We start from the raw sequence: 18,871 nt of genomic DNA on the forward strand, positions 1-18,871 counted from the left end.
ATCATAGCCATGGGCTGGTTTCCAATGACTGGCTTAGGAGTATGACAACAAGCAGTGCAAGTCGTTACCTAACCATTGAAGTGCCTGAGTTCTACAGTGGTGATTTATGTACAATATTGAAAAATCACATTCCCAAATTTATAGGTTCCTAGACCTGGAAAAGAATTTTCAGTACTTGTTACTGAGTGAATAGGCATCGTTCTGCTGTTGCTTTTCTGACAGAGAGCAGGCCACAATCATAACTGCTTGGAGTGCTATCTGTTTAAATGGGGGGAAAATCAGTTGGGAAGTTAAAGATTAACTAATTGCTTTTCATTGTAGCAAGAAACACTGTGTGACTAGTGCAGAATTAAAAAAAAACCACCAACTTGGAAACCTTGAAAAAAGTGTTAAGTGTAAAATAATTTCAAGAGAAAAACATCTATTTGAAAGTCTTTTGTGCTCAGTGTCTTAGCCTGTGCCTTCTTTATTTAGAAATTGGTGGGAGTAGGAAGTATTGTAGAAAGTTTAAGGTGTTTTTACGTCCTATTTTTTCTGCAGACCTTATATTAAAACAAATATGGAACTCAGAAATTATTGTAAAAAATGAAGCGGTTTACAGAGTGAGACACAATGTTGTGATACGTTAAAAATAATAGAATAAAAATAACTGCTGACTGTAGGGTAGGAAGAAATGCTATAATGCTGACCTTAGTGCCTTAAGATCTGTCTGACACGGTGTGCCAAAAACCAGCTGTCTTTTCCTTTTGTGGTGGAATTCTGTACTGAGGTGAACGGGGAGAGGTTTAAGTGGATTGGCAGAAGAGCCAGGATTAGTAATGGCAACACAGGATGCCTTTAACACTCTAAACCTCATCATCAGCTGGTGTTAAGTGCATTTTAGGAATACAGTGACCTTCACTGGTTACTACTGAGCTTACAGGAAAAGTGCCGAGGTAGGTTCTTCCATATGCTGACTTTTGCTGACAATTTTCAAAAATTAAGAGCAAAGAAGGCTTAAGAAGCATTGAAGTAAAAGTCGCAAGTTGTGTTGTGAAGTATTTAATACTAGTGCAGGTGTGGATTGACTGTACTGGAGGCTGGAGCCATTTATTTATTAAAAGGGGGTTGATACATAACATTGTGAAGTTTCTCATCTTTCCTTGCCAGTGTCATGTCTGCATTTGATTTACAGTGATCTTGCCCACAGTGATGTTTGTCCCTGGTTTTTGACTTTCATGGTAACCATCCCAAAAGAATTGCAGATTCTCTCGCTAATAAACCATAAGTGTCTGGATTAGCCTTTTATTTCTATTTTTGATTTTCTGAGTGCTGCTTGATTGATAAACATGGTGTGATTAGAAGCTACATAGTTCCACATGTGTATGAGGCAAAAAAGGAAAGTGCCTAAAAATATTAATGACAAAACAATCTTCATTAACAGTCTCTGAATGGAGCTATTATTTCAGATGAAAGTGAATTTTACTTTGAAATAACTAGTGCAAAGTGAATCTGTTACTCTGAAATAGATGGATTTCTTTTCAGGAATGTCTTTTGATACTTTGTTGTTTAGCAGTACCTGCTACAATGTCTTTCAGCAAGCTTTCCATTGAATATCGTGTGTAGAAAGTCGTATCTGGTAACCAGGAACAAGTTAAAATTGTTAGCACATTCTGTATTTGTACAATGCATCATCAAGTTCCCAGAACACTGTTTTGTAAACCTTGGCATGTGCTTCAAGTTATTTTGCATGACTGCAATCCCTTTGGCTAGAAGTGAAGCCACTAATACTGGCTTGCTTAAAAAAAACCCCAAACAACAAAATACCAAACAAAACCCAAACCCCAGGTCCCTTGCTAATAAATAGGTAGTTCAATAGTGAGAAAACAAGATGCTGAAATAGTTATCTACTTCAAGTCTCTGCTGAACAGATATTAACTATGTTGGCAAATGGGTCAAACACAAAGCTTATGCATGGCTAAGCCTACATACGTTAAATGTGCATTTTTTTCTGTGTGAGAGGTTGGTGCTGTAGCTTAATTCTTATGATTCATAAGGGTTTTGTTTAGGGAAGGCTTTTTCTGTAAGTTTGCAAACTTTCGTTTGTTTGGTTGTTTTTGTTTGTTTGGGGAGGTGGTTGTAACTTTTTCCAGTAAATTTCAGGGAATAATCAGAGGAAGCTTACTTCTCAGAAGTTAATAGTGGGCTTTCTTTAGGGTATAAGTGCATTTTCCAGACAATTATATAGTATAATCATCTCATGTTATGTATTTCATGCTTGTTAGCATGCTGATAACACAAGAAAGTGGTATTTGGCTTCCTTCAAGATGTTCGTAAAATGCTTCAGTACCAACCCTGAGTGTAACACAACTGATACTCCTATATGGTTGCTATCACTGGGAAGACTTGGCTTTTTAGTGCTGGCATTCTGAATCCTCCACTGTAAAGGACCAAAGGCAGTTGTCACCCTTCAGGTTTTTTTTAATCCTTATCCAGTTTGTTGAAGCCATATAATAAACATGGGTTTTGCCTTATAAATCCATGAAATTATTACTGTTTGTTAGCAGGCAAGATGTTGGAATTAGCTACTGTGAAATGCAGTATGGAGTTTGTGTCTGTTACGCAGACTCTTGTCTAGCAAATGCTACTACGAAGCTTTTTGAGTTTAGTTGAATAACAGGCCCTGATACGTTTGTTTGGGGTTTTGATTGGGGTTTTTTGTAGATGGAGAGTACATCCATGTGGTAGATACCAAGCTGTGGAAGATTAAAATTGATTTTCCGTTTAGTGTATAAATAGCAAGAGTTAAACCAAATTGGATTAATAGCTGGATTAAGCATATGGCACATGTTCAGATTTGTTATCCTGTTTTTGAAAGTTCCTTCTCTCCTTGTGATGACAGGACAGTAGAATGAATCAGGAAAATGTTTCAGATATGGTAAGTACTCAATTTGCTAAATGTTTAAAATTGTATCACAGTCACTGATTTTACAGCAGTTAATGGGATTGTATTGTAATTTTACTCATATTTAATGTTTAGGTGCTTTTTTTCCCCCCAGCAGTCTTCAGAACATCCCAGCATTTACATGAGGTTTCTGTACATTTTCAGGGTCAATAGGCATATGGTGGAAATTCCCAGTGGTACTGGGACTCCTATCCTCTCTTCTAATTTCAGCGAGGTATATCTTGTTTAGTATAAAATCAACCTTATGACATCAAGTTTCCTCATTCCCTTACAAACTTCTTAGTTTAGTGTCTCCTGGTCAAATAATAACAGCCAGTAGTGTAAGTAGAGTCTGGAAGGCTTGTCAAGTGTCAGGCATCTTGCAGCTCTAGAGAGCATTCAGGGAAAATCTGTCTGACCTTGCCTTGTTCTCACGGTGTGACAGCCTTGGAGCACCTTGTTGATGCCACTGGACTGCAGTCCCATGTGACACCTACACTCAGGCTGTACATGGCTTCACTAAGTAGTTCACTTGCTTGGTCTTGAGCTTTGGAGTTCCATACTGCTGCTTACCCAGTCCCACAGGTTCTCTTGTTTTTCCTGTTCTACATGTGCGAATGTTTTTTCCTGTTGCTACTCACTGCTATTCTTGATGTATTATTGCTGGCCTGCAGAAGGATCCTGCTGCCTGTATGCTTTAAGATTTTGACTTGTTTCTTTTAATAAAACAGGCGATGATCTTTTTTGTCAGCTGCTCTGTGATATTATCTGGTCTTGGCTGTGTTTTGGAGCTAGAGAGAATTGAGGTGTATTGTAAAGGGTGACATGGTAATTGCACTGCATGGGAACTCTGAGAAGGGGTGCACTGTAGTAAGTTGCTCTTCACGTTATTTTCAAGTAATGTACCCATTGCCTGGAATGAGTCAAGGGAGTGGTCGTGCTTGTGAGAGATCCCACTGTAGCATGGGATGGACTGAAAGCTCACAAGAAAGAGCAACATTCTTGGAGGTAACAAAGAATCTTGCCCTGGCACTGGAGTAGAACAGCCAGAAAAACAGCTAGATCAGATAACTGTCTTGAAACAGATTGCTTTTTCTCTAATACCATGCTCTTTCTTTAGGCTTGTCATTCATGCTCAACATTTTCATCAAAACCATGTCAATCACTGTGTCTCACTTCTAAAATCAAGGATTATTGATTTCCTATCCCTGCTCTTACAGAATGCAGCAAACTCTTTGCAGCTTACACTGCTTTTGCAGGAGATAAGCTGTAGCTCTTCTCCATGTATCCTGAGAATCATGAAATATCCTGAGTTGGAAGGTACGCACAACACCCATTGAGTGCAGCTCTGGCCCTGCACAGGACTGCCCCACAGGTCAACACTGAGTTGAAAGGGATGCCCAATTCTAAAGTTAGAAGTTGAGAATTACCTGTCTTTGAATTTTATTTCTGAGCAACCCTGGGGAAAAATATCCACTCAAATATTAGCACAATAGAGCACTCTTGAACTACATCAGATTTGGTTAAGAGACTAAAAATGTAAACTCCTGAGTGAGCTTGTATACATGGACATTTTTATCTATATTGTGAAATTGCTTGAGATTAAAATATTACTTTGGTATGCCTGTGTGATCTCATTTTTGGCTTTATACCGTATTTACTGAATACAATTATTGCACTATGTAGAACAACAAACAAATTATATATTTTGAGGAATAAAACCAGGAGCGGTGTTTTCCTAAAACAATGTCATGTTTGAACCAGTGAACTATTGGGTTTTTAAGTTTTGTATTAAAAGTTTCTAAATTGTTATTGTAACAAACAGCTTTTCCTTGATGTCTGTGTATAATAGGATCTTGCTATAAGCTTAGGTTGCCCAGGGAAGTTGTGGATGTCCCATCCATGGAGGTGTTTAAGACCAGCCTGGATGGGGCTCTGAACAACCTGGTATAGTTGAAGGCGTGTCCCTGCCCACAGCAGCAGGGTTGGAACTGGATTATGTTCAAGGTCTTCCTTCAACCCAAACCATTCCATGATGATTCTATGAAGGTGAAAATGTTTGAAATACCACTTGACATAATTTAATGACTTTGAGAATGAAGCTTGCCTTTTTGCATTTTAGTCCTATCTTTAGTTTGTGATGCCTTAAGATAAAACAATTTAAGACTGATCCGTGAACTGTAAGTCTAAATATCTGAGCAGGAAATTTCTGAAATCAGTGTTTCCGATTATCAGATGCGTTGGTTATGTAAGCTGTCATGCAGAACTCTTTGGGAGATAACGTGTAAGTGAAATAGTTGCCAGGAAAATTAAATACATTTTTGCTTTACATAAAAGCCTATCTCCTAAAATACTCTTAATCTGAAAAATTAGATATTCATGAGTAGGCAAAAATGGATGTGCTCTGTGTACATTGCTGTTTGAATTGACTTAATGACTCTTCAGTATGTGTTCACAGACTCACAAAGAGGTTGAGGTTGGAAAGGACCTCTTCAGGTCGTCTGGTCTAACTCCCTTACTCGGGCAGAGTCACCTAAACCACATTGCTCAAAACTATGTCCAGGCATCTTTTGAATATCTCCAAGGATGGAGACTCTGCAGCCTGTCTGGACAGCTGCTGTCAGTGCTCAGTCACCCTCACAGTGAAAAAGTGTTTTCTGATTTTTCAGTTTGTGCCACTGCCTCTTGTCCTGGCACTGGGCATCACTGAAAAGAGCCTGACTGTCCTCTTTACACCCTCCCTGCAGGTACTTATACACACTGATAAGATCTCCCCTGAGCCTTTTTAAAGCTGAACAGTCCCAGCTCTCTCATCAGCCCCTTAATCATCTTCCTGATCCATTGTTGCACTCTACAGCATGTTCACGTATCTTGTGTACTGGGCAACCCAGAGCTGGGTACAGCACTCCAGGCGAGGCCTCAGCAGTGCAGACTAAAGGGACAGGGTCACCTCCCTGTGCCTGCAGGCAGCACTACCCCTAGTGCAGCTCAGGATACCAGTGGCCTCCTTTGCTGCAAGGGCACATTGCTGGCCAATGTTGAACTTCATGTCCACCAGGGTCCCCAAGTTCTTTGCAAAGCTGCTTTCCACATAGTTATCCTGGGATTGTGCCTGATACGAGCTGGTGCCTGGGTCTTGTTTCTCCCCAAGTGCAGGACTTTGCACTCCCCCTTGTTTGACTTAATGAGATTCCTGTGAGCCCATTTCTACAGCCTCTTGTGGTGTCTCTGGCAAAACCATCTAGTGTGTCAGCCACTTCTGTTTTGTGTCATCTGCAGACTTGCTAAGGGTCCACTCTACGCTGTCATCAAGATTGTTAATGAAGGTGCTGAACAGAATTGGACCTGGTGTTGGCCCAAGATGTGCATCATTAGATACTGACCTCTAGCTGGTTTTCATGGCCTTGAACACCACCTTCTGGGTCTGGCCATCTAACCAGTTTTCAGTCCACTTCGCAATCTGTTCAGCCAGTCCATCAGCTTCTTTGTGAGGATTGTATAGGAGACAATGTCAAAAGTCAATATCCCTTAGCTCTCCCATCCCAATGAAGCCAGTCATTTCATTGTGGAAGGCTCTTAGGGTGGTCATGCATGATTTCCTCTTTGTGAATCCAGGCCCACCCTTCCTTCCTGGTTGCCTTCTAATCCTTCATGTACCTGTAGGAAATGGTTTCCAAATTTGTTTCATCACCTTCCCAGGGGTTCAAATATTATCAAGAGTCTTCAAATTTCATAAATAGGTAATTAACCTTGTCATCTTATTGTGGGTAGTGAACAAACTGAGCAAGAACATCTAAAAGCAGAATTACTGTAGAAGTGAGACTTTGAAATTAAATGATGCAAATCTTGTTTTGAAAGAATCTGGGATGTAATTGAGTCTTTGAAACCCTCCTGTTTCAGTAGAAACTCTCTAATGAAAGCTGTTACAGTATGTTTGTTATCTGTTCGGCTAATGTGTCTTTAGGGTGCAATGTGTGCCACTAAGGAAATGCCTGTAATAGTTTCTGTGCTCGTGCACAGGGTCTGCTGTACTTTGAGCAGGGTTATGGATGCATCTATTTCCTCTCATATAGGAGTGTGTATGTAATGTATATGTATGTGCATATTTATTTTAAAAAAGATGCATAAAATATTAGAGCTTTAGAAAGGATATTTTACACACACCCACCCATATACATGTATTTATAAACATTTATGTCTTGTTCTTCTCTAAAAGGGGAAAATTCACTATACTAGTATTTTTCAGACTTTGTGCTTCTTCTAAAGGAAGAAAGTAAGTTTTTGCATTACCTTTGAACGTCAGATGCAGCAATTCTAGGAGGATTGTTGGGTCCTTCAGTATCATCACGTATGACGCTGTGTGTATGCTTAAGTGACGTGCTGGTTGTACAGCCTAGTGCTAAATGCTGCCTACATATTCTTTCCAAGCATCCATACTGAACCTACAGCACATGCACCTTCAGAGGTGGAATCAGTATGTTTTGCATCCCTTAAATTTTGCTAAAACTTAAAAAAAGTCTCATGCTAATAAACCCCCTGCAGTAATTGGACCATGTTTACACAGTTATTTTTAATTATGAAGCAAATGAAGACTATTTCTTGTATCCTCTTCTGACAGATACAGCACATGTCACTTGGATTCTGTGTTCATATTACTTATACAGCCAGCCTTGGGTGAACATGATGAAAGGACAGGCAGCAATCTAGGATGACAGGAATTCAAGAAGACAGTGAAAACTAAAGGGTTGGGTTTCTGACAGGCATCTTTTGAATGTTGCTGAAGTAATGTAAGATGTTACTGCCTCTGAAAGAGATGGTAACCAATTCTTGCCAACTGTTACTGTGCTCCAAGTAGATACTGCCATTTCCTGAGCAAGGTAGCAGAACACTAGTCGTGGAATCGCAGAACAGCCCAGGCTGGAAGGGACCTCTAAAGATCATCCAACCTTTCCTAGGGAAGGGAATCTGGTTGAGACTCTATTATGGCCTGTCCAGTTGCATCCTGAAAACCTCCAGCACTGGGGCCTCTGCCATGTCCCTGGTGAGGTTGTTCCACTGATTGATTGTTCTCAAGTCTCTAACTGCATATGGTCTTTGTAGTATTTACCTGCACCTTTAGTGGTGAATAATGTGCTGTACTGCAGTGGGAATGGGGGTGGGAGAAAGCTGTGCAAGAGTTTGCTTGTGCTGCTCTGATGATGCCAAGAGGCTGGGTCGGACAGCTGTGGGCAGTGATATCTGAACTGCTGATGCTCAGGTGCTGGGAAGGCCCATGTCAGTGCTCTCTTCTCTTAAAGCTGCATTTGTAATTCATTTTGGGCAACAAAACTACAGATTATGTGTTATCATTGTGGGTTGGGGTTTTTTTAAACTACTGCTGTTCTATGGTTTAATTTTACATGTAGTTTCATTGTTTTACCTTTTTATTACCAATATAGTGTATAGAGGAACAGAGTCAACGTTGAATGTCACCATGATTTTGCAGCAGAGAGGGTTTAATATACTTACTTCCAGATACATATTTTTTTCCTTAAAGGTGATAGAGTTATCATAGAATAATTTGGTTGGATGGGACCTTTAGGGTTTGTCTAGTCTAATCCTGCTGTAATAAGCAGGGACATCTTCAACCAGTCAGAGCTCCATCCAAATCTGACTTTGAATAGAATGAGGCATCTGCCATCCCCATGGTACACCTGATGCATTCTTACTGTCATCATAAAAAATTCCTTTTATCTACTCTTATCTACCTTTATTAAGGTTTCTATTCTTTTTATAGCTGTTGTATAAATTACTTTAATGAAAAAGTAAGTTGATGCAAACCTTTTATTCTCATTTTACCAGTGCACTAAAAATTGTAGAAGGTTTTGTCAGGAATTTTGAGAATCTTTGTTTTAAAGTGACTTGCTGAAAGTGTAGTATTTTATTTCTGTAGAATAAAATTGGTGTATACCTTTATTGGGGATTGTTTTGCAATCTGATATTCTTACATGACATCCATTGTTCTTGCCCTTGTAGTGTGGTGTTTTGAGTTTCATGCTACTTTTTATTACACAGTCAGTTGCTTACTAGAGATTCTCTTTATATAAGATTAAAGTCTTGCATTTGGGTTTTTTTTAAATATAATAGTGGTAACTAGAGTTGTGATCTGTAACTTAGTGGTAGGTAATAATTTCCTATATTTTTGCAGAGGATTACTATCTGAGTAGCTCGTTCAAGAGTGTGTGTGTGTGTATAGCACATTTACCTGTGTGGACTTGTTTTAGGAAGATCTTAGAATAACTGTGTCGAATAAGAACAGATTTAATTTGTGTTTTCAAATAAATAGGTTGTTTCAACAGTACCATTAATATAAGGTCATTGGTTTTCCAAGAACTACGCCAACTCCAATGTTGGGAGAACAAAACATCTATGAAAGTCACTGTTGGTGTTTTTACTTTTAGGCACTTACATATTTTATATTGGCTGGTGTAATGACCACTTTAAATTCTCTTTCTTTTGTATATATATATGCACATATATATATAATGGTAAATATCAAGTATGCTTTATTTCTCTTTTCTGTTTTTAACAAAATAGTTAATGATGCAATAGTATAATTGTATTCAAGTGAAAACTCCTTACCAACAGCACTCTGGGTGCTGTAGGTGGGATAGTGACATTTTCAATAGTGTGTCTAGTGAGCTGAATTTTAACTTATCAAAAAAATAAAAGTCCTCTGTTGTAAATCACTTGATATGGACAGTATTGTTGTTGAAAAAATTTGCCAAAACTGATAGTTGGGTTAATTTCTTAGTATCTTGATGCCACTTTTGCAGAAGTTAGTTTATTACTACCTCAAGACATGAGTTTGCATGGCTTTATCATCTGTTCCGTTACTTTGCCTAATAAATTATGGAAGGATGAAGTTGAAATATTTGTGAGTTCTCAACACTTGTTTTTGTGAATTAACATAAGCATTTTTTCCAGTGTAGGAAAGCAGAACATAAGCATGTACTTAAAATTGAACATATGCTGAAATGCTTTCCTTTTTTAGGTCTTGGTTGTTTTCCTTACTGCCACTTTTTTCTTATTTTTTTCCTTTTTTTCTCCTTTGAATGCTGCTAATGTACTGAATTATCATGAGAACTCACATTTTTTTCTTCAAATGGATGCTGTTCAAAACAAGGTGCAGAGATGGGGGAAAAAAAAGGCTAGCTGAGACCCCCACAAACCAAGAACTCTTAACAAGCTTGTTTCAGTGTTCTCTCTTGTCCATATGGTAGGATGGAAAACGTGTTTAATGCCTGGTAATTAAGAAAGTCAAATGGAAAAAAAATAAATCTAAAGGTACTTGTTACTTACTTAGTGTTTGCTAAACAAAGCAGCAGAGCTGTCATTCATCATTTTAAGATTAATTGCAAGTTGATGCAGTAATAATTTTGTTTCTGCACAACATTTTAAATCACTGGCATAATTAAAACAGGGCTGAATTTGGACAACAGATTTATATTAGTACCTTGTTAAAATTACTTTGAATTAGTCATAAGAGTTTAATATATGTTCAGTCTATTATCTGGGTTTTTTTCTATCTAGTAAAGGTGCTATTATAGTTCATACCATAAATTTTAGTCTAATCAGAAATAACTTCTGGATTCTTCAAGAAAACTTGTGTTTCTGCTGTATTGTTGATACTCAGTAAATTTGGACAGGAAAACATTTGGAAAGATTACAGTTCTACAGAACAATTATTTTTATTATGTAGCAAGGAAAGTGGGAGACAAAATGTGTTACAATGCAATTGGAGAATTTTAGTTTGAAAAAAAAACCCAACACAAAATACCCACAGTGCACTGACCATCTACTGCCATGTTTGGTTTGTTGTTGTCAAACTGATGTGAACAGTATTCGTGTTGTTTGAGAACAGACTTGTTTATAATGGTCTTGGAATTAGCAGATCAACATAAAAATTGGAGCACAGAAAATAAAATAGTTTTACATGATTTCTGCTCTCCCCTCTTAACATTTTTTGTTATATCTTGACTGTAGCATGTGGAGTATTCCAGTTGGAAGGATGTAACCAACAGCTTCTTGGAGTTCTAATGTAAAAACAAATACTTACAAATCCTAATCCATTTTTTTGTTTGTTTTAAGGACCACTACACCAGGAGAGACTAAACTTTTAGCTTCTGAGGTCTATGATATCCTTCAGTCTTCCAACATGTCAGACATGGACAATGTGAATGAGATGAATTATCGTCGCAGGAAAGCACAGTTTTTCCTCGGCAGCACAAACAAGCGTGCCAAGACAGTGGTTTTGCATATAGATGGCCTTGATGACTCGGTAAGGAAGCCTTGCAGAGTTTATGTAAATAGGACATCCTGTACTGAGACGTATTTTGCCCACTGAAATAATGTACTTGGGCTACTTGAGTGGCAGCGTCAGTTGTCTGCAATTTCTGTGGATCATATCTTGAATCACGAGATATGTATAAAATCTTACATAAATTGGGCTTGCTCAGAATATCTAAAGAAGACAAGGCAGTTTTCATGATAGCTTTTTAATTACTCTCAAAAACTATTGTTTCCACTTCTCCTATTTTGTTTCCTTTTTCAAGAAAGAGTGGAATAAATAATGTGCTTTCAGCATCACTTAAATGTATCTCATGGTAGTATCAGTATGTTAATCTAAAAAAAAGTTTCCTTTTAGTTAGAGAGATTTAGGATGCTGTGGGGGTCTTTTAATTACTGTTAGTTTAGAAATGCTGTATTGTCTTTGAGTTGGTTTTGCTACATCTTTTCATTGTCTGTGAGATCTTTTCTACTGTAGTGACCAGAATGGCATTTGAGTTAATGAGGTCTCACTGAGTCTTTATGTAATGTCAGAACGACTTGTATGGATTTCTCTCCCATACCCCTGTAGATAACACCCCAGGGCCACGTTTGCCTTTTTACGGCTGCCAAACAGCATGTAGGCTGCTTAAGCACGTTATCCGCAAGTGCCCTCCGGACTCTGTATCTTTCAGTTTTGTCCCCAGTTTAAATGATCAAACCTGATCCTTAGTTTTGTTGCTTTACATTTTGCCAAGTAAGCGTGTCCACAGGCCCACTTTATCAACAGCATCCCCAGTGTACTGTTTCCATAAGACCACAGTTAATTCCCATAGAAATAACATGCTGCTCTAGCTCACTTTATGCAAAGTAAATATTTTTTACAGTTTTGTCCTTCCAGCACTTGCTCTATCTAGAAAGGCAGTGCTTTGTCAACACCATTGGCTTTTGTACTCTGTGAAGTCTTTTTGATTCAATCCAATCAGTTGTTGTTTTTAGGCTTGTAGTTGGTTGGTTTGTTCACAGGTATCTTCAAGCAAAAGGGTGGTCCTGATGTGTAAGGGAGAGCACTCCGGACTCTGAATCCCAAGGATCTGAGTTCCAGTCTCAGTGGGACCGTCCCCTGGCAGTTAAATGCCTCCCTGCCATCCCATCCCATCAGATCTCGGATGCTCAGCAGGGTCAGCCCTGGTTAGTACCGGGTGCTGTGACAGTCCCGAGGACTTCACTGTCACTGTCCAAACTCGCTCGGCCGTGGCAGATGAACCTTAGGAGTTACACGGTGGGGCCAGTTCTGCGCACGCTGTGCCTCACCTAAAAAATCCACTGCACAGGCTGGAAGGGCACATGGGGAGAGCCCCTCGCAAATCTTTGTTTGTGAAGCCTGGCCATACATACGTACGTACATCTTCAAGCAAGAAATTTCATCCACTTCTACTTTGTGAGTTTAGAATCAGACTAAAGGCAAAATATCTATCTTAAAAGTGTTTCTTTGCATTCTTTAACAAGTGAAACTTGGCAAGATTTGTGGAGTTTTCTCTTTTCAATACTGAGGTAGAGTTATTGTGAAAAAGCTTAGGGTATTTAGATATTCATCTGCAAAGAGAAAAACTTCAGGTAGACCGGAATGTTTTCCTAGCTGTTTGTTAAAGAAAAATCTGGCTGTGCAGTGACTCAGATAGCTTAGTGTACAAATGTTAGTGATACTCCATGTGCTCACCCAGCAGTTACGTCCCTATAATGCTGTTTTCAATGTTACAGTAAGTTGAGACTGGGAGGATGATGAAGGATATGAGCAACAAAAGCCGCTTAGTTTCATTGAATATTTTATTCCTGACTTAACTAGCAAACAGTGTGAAATGTTTGAGCATTAAAAGACATGGTGAGCAAACACAGGGCTGTAGACATGGTGTTCTCAGTCATTTACATCTGTAACAAGAAGCTGCTATTAGGAATGATTGCAGATCCTACAAATGCTTGCAAATTTCGAAACCTCAAACAGTGGTATTGATTGTTTTCAGAAGATAGGGGAAAGGTTGTTTGTTTAGTGGGAAGTCAGATGTTTGTATTTTAAGTTCTAATTATCAAATTTGGTGGTAATTACTAAAAACTTGAAGGAAAAAACAAGGCAGTAATTCAGGAGTTTGTGGCATGCCCTTCAGTCAGTTTCCTAGTCTGTACCTTTTAGTGGTATTTGTTAGGTAGGGCATGGGCATTGGGGTTTGGTGTGCAAGAAAATAACCTGTACTTTGGCTGTCCTACCTTGTGCCAATGCTGCAGGAGTACCATTCAGAAAGATGTCTAGCTGTGTATTGCTGGAGTTTGTGGCTACCTGCTGTAGTTAAATGTCTTCTGCAAACTGTCTGTGCAGCAAGGCTGGCAGTGCCGAGCTGCCAGCTTTTTAAGGAGTTTGTGTGGACCTTGGTAAGTGTTGTCTTTTAGAAGTGATTCACCAGTTATCTGATCACTGAAAGCCTCGTTTCAAACTAAACTGAGGTGCCAGTGATTTACCTGGGATCTTAGAATAAAAAGCCAAAGGCTTTCACAGAATTGCTATACATAATCTATTTGTTTAGGCTGAGAAGCTGAGAACGTTTTGCTTCTTGTATCCTGAAGTAGTTTCAACTTTCACTCGTGTAAGGCAGTCTGTCATCTTTGCATCAAGTATTTCCTTTGTGTAGGAAAGGTAGCCTATCCAACTGTATTTTATAATTATTTTAATACATAAACTTACTTGAATTAATATACATGCTAAACTGCTAAAAAAAAAAATCTTCAAACTGCTTCAGTTGGTTCTTGCAGAGATTAAAAGAATTTAGTTTGCTTGTTGTGCATGCAGCTATCCCAAATACTGACCAGTGATTATTTGATAACTAATTTACATGTGCTTTAAAGTAACTGATTAAAACCTCATAGAAAACTGCAGTAGAAGTTAAAATAATCATTATTTTAAACCTGTGTGAAGGCTGTGAATTTATTTTTGATACAGTGTACCTTTTTTTATCCTCTTAGGAGCTAACAGTGTGCCCGAGTATAATTTAATTATTTTTGTTGCAACCATCTTAGGCAAATATTAAAAGGAAAAAATAGAGCATTCTAAGGTAGTGTAACAGTTGCAACTAGTACAGGTCAATGTAATGTTACAGCACAGTGAGCAATGTCACTTGCTTTAAACATAACATTCTGTGAGTTATCGACCAAATATTTCCCTTTGAAATAAGAATTAAGCTTATGCTGTGCCATGATGTCTGTGAGCTGCCACAGATGAAGCAGCTGAAAAATACAACAGCTGCTTTGATGCATTCAGTCAGTGTGGAACCAAGGTGCCTGATAAACAGCAAGTTAAACACTAACTACCCATCAATGAGCACTTCAGTCAATCAGAACTTAACCAGAGGGGACTGTTTAGCTGATCATACAGAGAAAAACATTCTTTGCTTTTCAGCACTTTTCTCTAATTATTTACAGTTGATTCCATCCTTCTTCGACTCCTAAAGTGTAAGCAATTTTTTTGTGTGTGTGGCAAGAGAGTCTAATATTTGTGCACTAAAATGTAAGTCTTAGTTTTTCTGAGTAAAATGTCATTGAGTAACCAGGAATACCTTAACAATTAATTGTGAGCATTTTCACATGGTGTTGTGAAAGGACTTTAGTTGTGGGATTGTTGTTTGTTTTTCAGTCTCGTCGGAATCTTTGTGAAGAAGCCTTGTTGAAAATTAAAGGTGTTATTAGTTTTACTTTTCAAATGGCTGTTCAAAGGTGCGTTGTCCGAATTCGCTCAGACTTAAAAGCAGAGGTGAGTGCTCAGTAACCCTCCAGATCCTCACATAATTGCATTTTGTCACACTGAGCTCTGGGTTTTTTTCTGTGTACTTGTAGGCATTGGCAACGGCAATAGCATCAACCAAAGTTATGAAGGCACAGCAAGTTGTGAAAAGTGAAAGTGGTGAGGAGGTAGGATATATATCTTTCTAAATACCAACTGTTACAGCTTGGCTGTGTCTTTAATATCAGCACCTCTGTGCCCGTAACATCTGATGGTAGGCAAAATTTTGTAAGTGGGAATGTTGCACATTCAGTACAACGAGAATAAAGGGTGTCCTGTGTCAGGACATGAATCCATAGAAAAGTTCCACAAAGCTTATTGTTCAGAAGAAGGACAAAAATACTGTAATTGTTTCTTAATGATATGAAAAGGGTCACAATGAACCTGGGGGTTTTTTTTGTTGGAGTTACTGATGTGCTTTAGTTTCACAATTGCAATAAAAGGGCTGTGTTTTTATTTATTTGATACTTCTTCTTTCATATTAAGCCAAAGTTTTTCTTGTGTATCTTCTAAGCATAGTAGGTTCCATTTATATTCTTACTGTATAGGGTGGTGGGGAGGTGTGTCACAACATGCATGCCTGTCATCCTAAACATGTATCTACTATAACTTTGATTCATTCTTCTAAGTTACAACATCTGACATAATTTTAATCTGTTGTGTTTTATTAGATGCTAGTTCCGTTCCAGGATACTCCAGTGGAAGTGGAGCAGAACACAGATCTACCTGAATATTTACCAGAAGACGAAAGCCCGACTAAGGAACAGGACAAAGCAGTGTCTCGTGTTGGGTCACACCCAGAAGGTGCAGCAAGCTGGCTCAGCACAGCAGCAAACTTTTTATCAAGATCTTTCTACTGGTGACTTGTATTTGGTGTTAAAAGACTGTGTGAATGAACCAGCAGGGGGGCCAGTTTTCCATTGGAGTGGTGAACTGCCAAGTGCAATTTGCAATAAATCATCGCGAAAATTTTAGATTGAGCAAATGTATGCTGCATTTTACATTTTATTGGATGTTTAACCTGATAGGGCAGGGGTCAAAGGACAGAGGCCTCCAATCAAGCTGTTCTTTCATTCGTTTTTCTGTAGATTTTATTGCATCATCACTTTTTTAAAAATGGGTCCACTCATATATACCAAATGTTTATGCTGTGCGTATAGAGCTTTAAGTTGTTTGACTTCACGTGAAACACATGGTAGGGAGAATCTGTTCAACTCAAGTCTCAGGGCCTCTGTGAAAGAAAATTCTTAACAGTTCTAGTTGTACTTTAAATAAAATGCCCTGTTTATTTCTGCATCCCTTTGGACTAACATTATTTTGTTTAATTTTCTAGATTTTGACTCCAGAGAAAAATATAGTCTGCCACTTTTTTCCCCTTTATTTTTGCCAACCATGATGTTCCCTTTTTGCTATTAAACTAGAATCACTACAGACTTGAAATGTATAACCCTTTTATGTGTATTTCATTTTTTCCCAGCCTGCCCCTAACCATTGAAGTGCTTAAGGTACAAAAAAAGGGATTGATAAACACAAATGTGTGTACATACATTGTACAGTAAACAAACTAGAACATATTTGTAATGATGGGTGTGACTGACTGATATATATATATATAAAACTAATAAATACCACTGACTGCTGTTTAGGCTAGCTGGGAAGACTAGCAGAAAAAGCTGTGGTCTAATGTGGTGATGGCCCATTGCAGCTCTGCCTGCAGAAAATAGAGGAATGTAGACTGTACTTGGTTAAGAAATGGTGTTTACTGTTAGGAAATATTTAATGGTAACTAAAACTTTAAACTTGAAGTATAAAGCAGGATAGAATGCCTCTTGCCATAGTGCCACACTTGTAAATTTTTGACTTTAACTCTCTCTTTTTTTCCTTTTCCCCTAACAAATTTGATAGGCAATTACTGTTGTCTTCTAATGTCTTTCATGAGACTCCCGTGAAAGTACATCAGCTTGGCTTAAAATTGTATGCAAACAGTTGGCTTTGCCCTGTAACTTACAGACAGTATAAGTTCAAAGTTGTCTTAGTAATTTCTGTGAGCAGAAGTGCTAATAAAAGCAGAACTTCTGTAGGTAGAGAATAATATATATATGAGCTGTTAGTAAACAGTGTGCGTGAGAGGATTCAATACACAGTGCTTGAAAAGTGAAGTGCCACTGCTTTGTTGCACCAGAGAAATACAGCTGAGAACTTTAAAATATGTTATAAACCTCATTATATGACACTTTTTTGTGGTAATGTATTTGCTATAATATGAATTATATTTTCCACTTGGAGGCTCAGAAAAGAAATTTAATGCATCAGAGTTAGTCTCCTGTGCCTGTGCACAAGGAATAAATAAAAAAAATCACAGGCTGTCATATTATAATGCTACAAAAATTCTGAGGATATGATAGTATGAAATAATAATAATGCAGGTCAGAGTTCACCCAACCAGGTTAATTGTCACTCTAGGAAAAAAAAAGAAACAAAAGCTTGTTGGCAGACTAGATGTCTCATGTTTTTTAAGATATCTATAGTTTATTTTTGATTCGGGTTTACACGCACAGATTGAAAATACAGGCTTTTTGGGGCATGTATTGCTTTAAATATGTAATACTACTCATTGCTGTCTAGAATGTTACAGTACCAAATGTGTTTGAAAAGTCCTCTGTTTTATAGCCATGAATGCAGAGTTTTGTTTTTCTGCATTGACATATGTTTGCATTTGCATTACTGCACATCTATTTACTAAAAGACTACACCCTTTGGATATTAATGGTTCAATACCTGTAGGTATTACAGTTTGTGCATTCAGTCTGTAGGTGTGCTTTTATGACAGTATTGCAGCTCTTGTAGAACAGTTTAAGGCATCTGTAAAAGTTTTTGAAATATATTGTAAAATAATAAAGGATAATATAACTAAACAAAACGTGACTGGTGCTTGTTTAAATGTTCTGACAGTCTTTTAAGCTTGTTGTGCTGTTAGAAGTACCTGTTTTTCATCTTTAACAGAGAGGAATGCAGATGTCAAGTCCTAGTAAGTCCTTTGCTACATATGACAACTGGGCATTTGTGAGTGAGTTTCTAGAACATGCTTACATTTTGCTTACATTTCAAACAAAGTTCTTGTGAAAAGTACGTAAGCAGAAGCTGCTTGAGGATATTGTCTCAAATACATTCTTAGCTCTAAAGTCCAAGAAACCTCTCTTTTTTTTAAGAACTGTGTAGGTGAGATTTCATTATGGAAATGAAGAAGAACCAGCATTCCTGGAGAAACCTCTTACTTTGAAAAAGATAGGAAAAAAAAAGTCACAGCACGGACTCATTAATTTTATGCTTGTACTTTTTCAGAGGTCAGATTAAGCATAAGGAAATGCTTTTCCTCTGACCTAAAGCTATGACAAAAAAAATTGCCAAATTAGAGGCTTGCAAAAAGAAGCTGAACTGAGAGACAAAGCACTGATATCACATTGAACTACGTGCAAAGTACTCCGTTCCCAGGGAAGCCACCACATACATCATGTTTGAAGCTCCTGAACTGTCCTGGGGTTAAAGCCATGTACAGCGTAATGGAATAATCACTACCACGTTTCTTCATAAGAAGAGTAAATGCTGATGAAATAGATAGAGGCAAAATTGAGGTTCGTAACTATGCCTCTGTGAACAGCTGTCAAAGCACTGTAAGCATTCTGCATATTGTGAAGTACATCATACTCTAGCTTTCCCAGTCCACGGTCACCTATGGCTTATTCTGTACAAAAATAGCTGAGGTTGCTGAGTTTTGCCATAGGCTGTGTAAGCTGAGGGGGGAGTACTGTGTGAGG

General features: G+C 38.1%; 1 protein-coding gene across 3 annotated transcripts in view; it reads left to right on the forward strand.

The window, feature by feature from the left end:
* ARMC1 (armadillo repeat containing 1) overlaps positions 1 to 17,970 on the forward strand; it is a 33,813-nt gene extending 15,843 nt beyond the window's left edge. For all 3 annotated transcript variants that reach the window (XM_071554446.1, XM_071554443.1, XM_071554442.1), the window contains exons 4-7: positions 11,054 to 11,243; positions 14,910 to 15,026; positions 15,110 to 15,184; positions 15,728 to 17,970. In XM_071554446.1, coding sequence (XP_071410547.1) covers positions 11,054 to 11,243; positions 14,910 to 15,026; positions 15,110 to 15,184; positions 15,728 to 15,919 — 574 coding nt within the window. In that variant the 3' untranslated portion in view covers positions 15,920 to 17,970. The remainder of the gene's footprint in view (positions 1 to 11,053; positions 11,244 to 14,909; positions 15,027 to 15,109; positions 15,185 to 15,727) is intronic.
* Positions 17,971 to 18,871: the final 901 nt, after the last annotated feature.

This window comes from Pithys albifrons, chromosome 4, assembly GCF_047495875.1.
Source record: "Pithys albifrons albifrons isolate INPA30051 chromosome 4, PitAlb_v1, whole genome shotgun sequence".
Lineage (NCBI taxonomy): Eukaryota > Metazoa > Chordata > Aves > Passeriformes > Thamnophilidae > Pithys > Pithys albifrons.